The sequence below is a fragment of the Arachis duranensis genome, chromosome 10 (assembly GCF_000817695.3).
Source record: "Arachis duranensis cultivar V14167 chromosome 10, aradu.V14167.gnm2.J7QH, whole genome shotgun sequence".
Classification (NCBI taxonomy): domain Eukaryota; kingdom Viridiplantae; phylum Streptophyta; class Magnoliopsida; order Fabales; family Fabaceae; genus Arachis; species Arachis duranensis.
Window position 1 is genome coordinate 3245593 of NC_029781.3, and position 9878 is coordinate 3255470.

General features: G+C 33.3%; 1 protein-coding gene across 1 annotated transcript; it reads left to right on the plus strand.

The window, feature by feature from the left end:
- Window positions 1–5028: 5028 nt before the first annotated feature.
- On the plus strand, window positions 5029–5385 carry LOC107468480 (uncharacterized mitochondrial protein AtMg00820-like). The gene has a single exon (XM_016087785.1). It carries the CDS (start codon window positions 5029–5031, stop codon window positions 5383–5385), a length of 357 nt encoding a protein of 118 aa, XP_015943271.1.
- The last annotated feature ends 4493 nt before the right edge of the window (window positions 5386–9878 follow it).

The window sequence follows — 9878 nt, forward strand, 5'->3', positions numbered from 1 at the left end:
AACATTCTCAATATATTCCTCTGTCGGGTGAAGCACCACAAAACCTCCCACCCACTTGTTATAGGTGGACAGAATGAAACATCTTCCTCTTTAATGGAAGTAGAGGGTTGAAACAAAACTGGTACAAAATCCCTAATATTTTCTACTTCATAGTTTGAATATATTTTATCCTCATGAAACTTATCATGATCATCATCATCAACACCACTGTCACTATCATCCCTTTCTTTGCAGAGATTATCCCATGAGTACAAAGGCATTTGTTTACAATGCTTTGGTAATCACTCTAATGGGAGATACAATAGCTGATAAGCCAATTACCGAAAAGATTGAGTACTGCAAGTTCTAACCTGGTAAGAATGTCTTTTTCATCCCAGATAGAGTCTGGAATATGAAGAATAATTTGTGCTAACTTGTGATTAAAAAGTTGAATTATTTGGTGTTTTCACTATCTACAATTAAAGTTGAAATCTAGATAAGTTGTTGATTTGTACTCTGCGACAATAATTTTTTATGGGGTTAAATTGTTTGAGCCAAGAGTCTTGTATGTGTTGACTTGACATGATTGTTTTCTTACCTTCTAGCAAACTCCTCCAATCTCTTGAGGAATTTATTCCAATGTCAACCTCTAGGAATGTAAAATACCTAAAATACTTACTTTGGCATACTTCAAAGAAAGTGAGGGCTACTTAGTTTACAATCTGTAGTTTTTTTTAAAGAGGGTAAAATTAAACACTTTTAAATCAAAGTTTAATCCATCTTAAACTTTTGGTCTGCTGATTATCTCTCAATTAACCTATTGCGTTATTTTTTTCATTCTCTTTTGACTCGACAAAAACTATAGAACAAGTCTATGAATTTCATCTATTAAAGTCATGTAAAACTCAAAACAACTAGGACAACAGAATTTAAATTGTTTTTGTAGTTGAAGGTTATTTAACTAGTAACTGGGGAGAGATAAAGCACTCTAGGGGTAATGTTACAAGAGCAAACATGACTAGAGAGATTATACTCCAAAAATTGGAAGATGCAATTCAATTTTTGTTGGAAAAAGTTGGTGCCATAGCCAATGATAGTTAATTGCCAAAATATTGTTAAATAGATTGAAAGAAAAAATGATATTAGTTGGAAATTACGATTTTTGAGAAACAAAACAAAGAATAAAATCCACAATTTTCAACATATGAAAGTGGTACACAAGGAGGACAAATGGTTTCAATTATGGGAGTTCATGAATCAAATGATATATACATATATTCACAATAAAGGATATAGATACTTAGTAATATAAGGTGTCTTTATGTAATATATGCATGTATGTGGTTGGTGAGTCATAAAATTGTGGTAATTATAATGTTGGTGGGTAGGTGTTACTAAAAAAGTGAAAAATATGTTAAATGTGCTTAGTTGGATTTAAGTCTATGTAATCTAAATTTTTTTATGGCATTATTAAAGGGGATTATTAGATTCATGAGAAATTCTTTTGTAATTCTCTATCTTGAGCCGAGACTTTTAAGATTGATCTAAAAACGAAAGAGACATCCAAGGCTAATTCTTTAGCTAGAACTTCCTTTTCATTATTGAAGAAGTGGCATTTTTTAATGTTGCAGCTTCTTAATCACTTTGTCCTTGATATACCCAAGTATACATGGCTCTTTTGGATCTCTGAACCACTAACAAAAATCCAAAATATTTGTTTTGATTTCTAAAATTATCGATCTATAAAATTTCAGCCGACCTTTCCATAATTTTTATAGAAGCGTCATTGTTAAAAAATACATAAAATTTATCTAGATTTACCACTTAATTACTAATTTTACGATAGCTTTGTAGTATGTTTAACATGTTGAAACATTTTATTTCCTTACTTTATAAAATAAAATTGAATCATTCATAAAAAAAAATAAGTGACTTACTTTCTAAGGCTTATGATTCAATTTCATTTGATTAATCTCTTCTATTCTTTTTAGTATAAAAGATTTATGAATAACTAATCATGTATTATTATATTAGTAAAAATAATTAATTTTCACAATCACTACTTAAAAAGACATATAAGTGCATGGATTTAATTAATTAGCTAGATAATTATACAAAAAAAGTTATTTTAAAATTAAACTCATATATGTAAAAAATAACAAAATAAAATATAAATATTATTAAGTTTTTGCAAAGATTAAAATTGACAAATGTAATATTTATATTAAATCACTCTTTCACCTTAACCTATGACAACAATAAAGAAGTCTCACGGCTCATAAATTCAGTCTAATAGAATACACAAATTCAATTATAATTTTAGTCTTTATTATTATCTTATCTTTATTTATCTCTATCTTATCTTTATTTGCTTTTACCTTTGACGGGGGTGTGAGTTCTCGCCTATCTTCAAAGGGTAGTGCGAGCGAGGGGTCAGACGAACAAGTCAGTAGAGTATTTTAGGTGATATACCCTACCCGCGGGTACCTAACCCGGTCCAACCCGTTCGGGTAGGGTAGGCTACCCTACCCGCAGCGGGTAGGGTAGGGTACGGGTTTAGGGTGTACCCTACCCTACCCTACCCGCACCTCATATATAACACATATTTTATAAAAATCTCTTTATATAGTGAAGAAAGTGAGAGTTGAACCCACAACCTTTCTTATGTAATGACTTATAATAAGTGAACAACCACTAAACTAGTTAGTTAATTTAGTAATTTAGAGCATTAGTTTTTTATTTTTTATGTTATTAATACGTATAAAATTCGAAATAATTGAATTTTATATTTACTTTGAAAAAAATTGATATTTCTGCGGGTAGGGTAGGGTAGGGTAGGGTTGGGTTTAGAATTTTAGGGTGCGGGTAGGGTTAGGATTGAGAGATTCTCAACTCGCGGGTAGGGTAGGGTAGAGTTTTAATGAAATTTTCAACCCGCGGGCAGGATTAGGGTAGGGTCCAAACCCTACCCTACCCTACCCATTGCCAGCCCTACCTCCCACTATGAATAATCAACCTCCTTATTCTGTCTTAGGTCAAGAAAAAAGGGCACACGAGCAACTTTATGAGGAGCCTCTTTTAGATCTTTTGTCAGCACAGCACTCTTCTTTCATGACACTTCCTTCCAATGAAGAAACTCGTCCTTCAAATCCACTTGAGCTTTTGTCAAATCCAATTACTCATTATCTTCATTCTTTCAATACTTTTTCTATTGTTAACAATTTTTTAAATCGAGATTCATTCTTGAATACTTGGATCATTGATTCTGGTGCCACAGATCACATTACATCAAATTTGTCTTGGCTTATTTCTTATATACAAATTTCTCTCATTATTGTTCATTTACCAAATGGTTCTTAAACTACTGTTTCTTTTAAAGGTATTATTCAATTTTCACCATACTTGGTTCTTCATGATGTTTTTTATTTACCTCATTTCAACTTTAATATTATCTCCGTCTCAAAAATTACTTCAGCACTCATAAGTGAACTCACTTTTTCATCTTCTTCTTGCACTCTACAGAGCAACAATTTAGGGACCATTGATTTGGGCAGAATGAGAGAGAGATTATATGTCTTTGAACTCAATTTTGGTAAAAATTCATCTACTACACACTCCATAAATTTCATCCAATCTCCACCCATTACACCTTCAAATATATGGTATTTTCGTTTAGGACACCTTTCTAGACAAAGACTTAATCACTTACATAAACATTTTCCTTTTACCTCTATGCATCACGACGAGGCTTGTGACATTTGTCATCTTTCTAAACAAAAAAAACTTTCATTTTCTCAAATTTTTAACAAAGCCAATAGAAGTTTTGATTTATTACATTTTGATATTTAGGGTCTGTTTCGACAAAATTTTATTCATAATCATAAATATTTTTTTACTATTGTTGATTATTTTAGCCAGTTTACATGGGTTATTTTATTAAAATCAAAAGGAGAAGTGCAAAATCATGTAAAAAAATTTATTACTTTAGTTGAAACACAATTAAACTCTAAAGTCAAAACTATTCGTTCTGATAATGGACCAGAATTTGTTTCACATGATTTTTATGCTTCAAAGGACATTATTCATCAACGTAGTTGTGTTGAAACTCCTCAACAAAATGGAAGGGTAGAACGCAAGCATCAACATATTTTGAATATAGCTCGTGCTCTTATGTTTCAATCTAATTTACCATCATCTTTTTGGTCTTATGATGTTAAATATGTTGTTTATTTACTTAACAGAGTTCTATCATCCGCAATTAATTTTAAAACACCATTTGAGATTTTATTCAATCATCCACCAAATTATCATGACATTAAAGTTTTTGGATGCTTATGTTTTGTTTCTACCCTAATCGCAAACAGATCAAAATTTGGTCCAAGAGCCAAAAAGGTTGTGTTTATTGGCTTTAACATGGTTTTAAAGGATATATTGTTTATGTTTTAGAAAATAAAAGAATTGAGATTTCTAGAAATGTGAATTTTTATGAAACGATCTTGCCTTTAGTCACCAAAAATGTCCAATTCCATACACTCATCCCAACATTGCCAAACACATATTCTCAAAAACAAGATTCAGTTAGTCTTCCAATTGAACCCTCACCTATACCCATTGACCCAACTCCATCTAATTCTTTATTTTCTCCAACAACCTCTCATTCTTCTTCATTGTCATTTCCTAACCAAGTTGAACCCGTGAGCCGTGACCACTGAATCTCCTTCAACACACACACCCATCTCCCCTTCCGCACTAGACACTACTCCACCATCACCTCCTTATCCCCCGTCACCCTATTCACCACCTGAGCAACCCCATCCTCGTCATTTCGACCGGCCTCACCGACCTCCAGCATATCTCTCTGATTACTTGTGCAATTCATCTCTCATCTCTACAAATCAATCTCCCTCAAAGTGCAAGTATTCTTTATCTTCAGTCATATCTTTTTCTTCTCTTTCATCTTCACATAAAAAGTTTCTTTTATCTCTACATTCTGAGGTTGAGCCAAAGTCTTTTAAGGATGCCAATCAACACTCTAATTGGCGAAGTGCTATGAAAGATGAGCTGGATGCTCTTGAGTTGAACAAAACTTGGTGTCTCATTGATTGCCCTGCAGGCGTTAAGCCGGTTGGTTGTAAATGGGTCTATCGCATAAAACGCAAGCCTGATGGTTCAGTTGATCGATATAAAGCACGCCTTGTGGCTAAAGTATTCACTCAGACTAAAGGTGTTGATTTCTTGGAAACTTTTTTCCCTGTTGTCAAGCCTGCCACCATCAAATTAGTTTTGGCATCGGCCTCTATGAGGCATTGGACCGTACATCAGTTGGATGTCAATAATGCTTTCTTACATGGGGATCTTTCTGAGGATGTTTATATGACTCTACCACCCGGATTTACATCTCCTTGACCAAATCAATGTTGCAAGCTACTAAAGTCACTGTTTACGACAATCTAGTCGTATGTGGTATGACAAACTTTCTCATCTTTTGCTATCTCATGGATATCAGCAGACCTTATCTGATTATAGTTTATTTGTTAAATTTATTGGTGCTCAAATTTCTATCCTTCTAGTCTATGTTGACGACATTATTCTCATTGGTAATTTCATTTCTGAACTTGCTACCATTAAGTCTATTTTACACCAACTTTTTGAATCAAGTCATTTTTTTGATAACTAATTAATTAATTAAAATGGTAATGATTTAATATTTGAATTTAAAATTTAAACACATGAAAACACTAGTGGTAGTAAATCTCTAACCGACAATAAACAACCTTTTAAAATATAGTCATAATTAATTCTATATTTATTAGATTTAAATGATATTTAGTTATATAAAAAGATAAGAATAATAGCTCTATTTCTTAAGTTCGGTATAAAATCAAATTCAAATTAAATTAGGTAGATAAATCAGTTACAAGTTCATAGTAGAAAATCGCGCTCTTATTAGCCAGCCTGATATACTAACAGTATTTTGGGAATATCTCAAGCTATGCTTATCCGATTGATTTCGTTTAAAATTCGTTTTAAAGCTAATTCAATTCTCTAGAAATTTGTCTCTAATAGTTATTTCCAAATTCCAAACGTAGAAAATGTTATAGGGCTCACAAAGTGACAATTCAGATTGAAGATTTTAGCTAAATGCCTCTTAACATAATCTGCAGATACCTGAGAGCTATTTGATCCTTCCTTTCTCATTCTATTCCATTTTTCTATACAAAGCATTCTAGTATACACAAAGTCTAGCTATGGAACAAGTCTCTCTTCACTAACAAACCGCATCTATTTGCATCAGAATACCTATCGAAACTTCACTCGAGATAGGGGTTTTATGCTAATTTTTATGTCATATGTTAAATGTTTTTGGGATATAGATGTTAGCATTACATGTCATGATATAATGTCTCTTTCCTTCATATACATTATGCATTATAATAACAATCTTATGTGCATTAAAAAACTGAGAGAATGATCCTTCGGTAAGGGAAAGTGACCCCCAAAGACAAGATAATCGAGAAGATCCTTCGGTAAGGGAATGTGATCGAATCGAGATGATCCTTCGGTAAGGGAAGGTGATCGGCAAACTTTTGGGAACCTTCGGTAAGGGAAGGGGACTCCCATCAATTTTATATAATAAGTTATCTTTGTTGATATAACTCTTTTCTTGTGTATGTCTAAATAACCTTGATTGTAAATTAAACTGAGGGAATGATCCTTCGTTAAGGGAAGGTGACCCCCAAAGACAAGATATCGATATGATCCTTTGGTAAGGGAAGATGATCGATCGAGATGATCCTTCGGTAAGGGAAGGTGATCGCCAAAACGTTTGAGATAAGAACCTTCGGTAAGGGAAGGGGACTCCCACCTTTTATACTGGTTTGAGCTCAATACCTTCCATAAAAGCTACGAGAAAAAAAAGTAATGAAAAGTACAATGAAAAGTATGATCATGATTGTTCTTTTTTTATCCTTTTTAATTTATGATTATGATTGCATTTAAAGATCCTTCCTTTATCCAAAATTTCTTTTGTATGATGTATGACATTGTTTAAGATCTTTATTTTATTCAGATCTATTTTGTTTGACTTATCTATGGCAATGTTACTATTCTTCTCTTATTTATTATTTGTTTTGCCTTGCTATGGCCTATGAGGACATCATACCAAATTTTATGAGTTTATATTTATATGTTTTAACGCTATAGGCATTTTGTATGCATCACACATATCATAACATAAGTAAATGAGAAGCATCTAAAAGTCACACCACTCCGACTAACAAGGACTTTTGAAAATAATAATTGAATAACATTGCATTATCGTTGTTTTTATTTTAAAACTCGGAGTGGCTGGAGATGGATACGATGACACCATATAGATAAACTATTGAGAAACTTTTATTTTTCACCCCTCTCTCTCCGTACCATCTTTAGGAAGGATGCGGCACAAAGCAATACACTGCTCAGTTGAGGTGAAAAGACAAGTGCACTATTAGAAGCGAACTATCAAGGATGTAGATACAAAACATTAAGCGTTTACCTTAAGAAGGAAGAATATGCGATTGTTTTAGCCATAGTTATACAAATTAAGAGAATTAGGATTTCCTATGTGTCTTGTTTTATTTTTATTGAGTGATTGCAATTGTAACTATGATGTTTCTTGTTATGATTGTTTGGCATGATTAAAGCTTGTCATTGTTGTGCCTTCATAGTTTAGCACGCCCGTTTTTTCATATTAAAATTTCTAGATCTACTTATATATTTCAACTAGTAACTATTTTAATAAAAACTAGTTATTTAATATTTTTTCACATATAAATTATTTTATATTTGTTTTAAAAAGAAAAATTTTGCAAAGTTTTTGAATATCAGCTACTAAATATAATTCAAATAAAGCTTAACTCAGTTTAAGAGCATTAGGGTGTTACAGTTTATTTGTTAAATTTACTGGTGCTCAAATTTCTATCCTTCTAGTCTATGTTGACGACATTATTCTCACTGGTAATTTCATTTCTGAACTTGCTGCCATTAAGTCTATTTTACACCAACTCTTTCGAATTAAAGACTTGGGTCCATTAAAATAATTTTTGGGTATTGAGGTTGCTCAATCAGCAAAGGGAATGTTTATCTCAGAGAAAATATGGTCTTGATCTTTTGGAGGATTCTGGTTTATTAGGTGCTAAGCCTGCCTCTGTTCCAATGGATAGTACCACAAGACTATATCAAAACAAAAGTCTCCTACTATCTGACCCCTTTTGTATATCGCCGTTTGGTTACGCGTCTTATCTATCTCACCACTACTCGACCAGACATCATGTATGCCACTCAACAATTAAGTCAATTTATGGCATCACCTACTGAATCTCATCTTCAAGCTGCCAAGCACGTGTTACAATATCTGAAAACTAGCTCTAACAAAGGACTTTTTTTCTAAGAGAATCAGAAATTCAACTTCTCGGCTTTAGTGACTCTGATTGTGCCGGATGTCCTGACACTCGGCGATCTTTAACTGGTTATTGTTTCTTTTTAGGCAGTTCTTTAGTCTCTTGGAAGATCAAGAAACAAACCACGATTGCTCGCTCATCCACTGAAGTAGAATATCGTGCACTTGCTAACACAACTTATGAACTTCAATGGATACTAAATGTGTTACAATTTTTAGGCATCTCTCTTATCCGCCCACTAGTTTTATATTGTGATGATCATAGTGCTCTTCATATTGCTGCTAACCCAGTTTTTCATGAACGGATCAAACATTTAGAGGTTGATTATCACTTGGTTCGACAAAAAGTTCAAGCTGGAGTGATGAAACTTCTCCCTATTCCCTCCTCTGGGCAGCTAACTGACATCTTCACCAAGCCTTTGTCTTCTCAACCCTTCCATCTTAATTTGAATAAGCTTGGTGTTCTTAACATCTTTCATCCTCCAGTTTGCGGGGGTATTAAACCACTCTTTCACCTTAGTCCATGACAACAATAAAAAAGTCTCACGGCCTACAAATTCAGCCCAACAGAATACACAAATTCAATTATAATTTTAATCTTTATTATTATCTTATCTTTATTTATCTTTATCTTATCTTTATTTGCTTTATATCTTTCATAGGTCAATACTCTATATATATTTAGTTTTATCTTTATAGTTTACAATTTCAATCAATCAACAATCAATAAAATTTCTTCATCGTTTCTTTCCTTATTCTTTCACAATTTTATTATCCTTGCATGCTCTTTATGTACTCTTTCTGTTTTATTAATTTACTTAAATTGATAATAATAATAAGGGATAAGTATGATTTTGGTCCCGAACGTAGGGGCCAAAAATTTATTTCGTCCCTCATCTTTTTTTCGCTCCAAAATGGTACCTTAGGTTTCAGTTTGTTTTAAAATCGTCCTTCGGACCAAAATGCCCCTATCCCTTCTTTCCCAAAATCATGCCACCACCACCACCACCACCAGAACCAGAACTACCACCCACCACCCCCACCCACTGCCACTCCATCACCATCTGCATCACACCAACCAAAACTCAGAAAATCAACGTCATCATCGTCATCCTCTTCAGAACCCAGAACTTAGATCCAGAACTTAAACTTAGACAAACAAGAACTCAACTCAAAAAATCATCATCATCAAGAACCTAGAAACAAGAACTCCAGAAATAATACTCCAGAAATTCAACAATACTCCAAATTCAAATTTCAGCAACAATAATATTCCACAACAAATTTCACAAAAAAATCTAGAAATTTCACAAAAAAATCCAATTCACAGAAGAAGAAGAAGAAGAAGAAGAAGAAGCGGCGGGCGACGAGCGGCGGTGGGGTTGGCGGTAAAGAAGAAGAAGAAGAAGAAAAAGAAGAAACGGGCGGCGGTGCGGCGGCGGGAAGAAGAAGAAGAAGT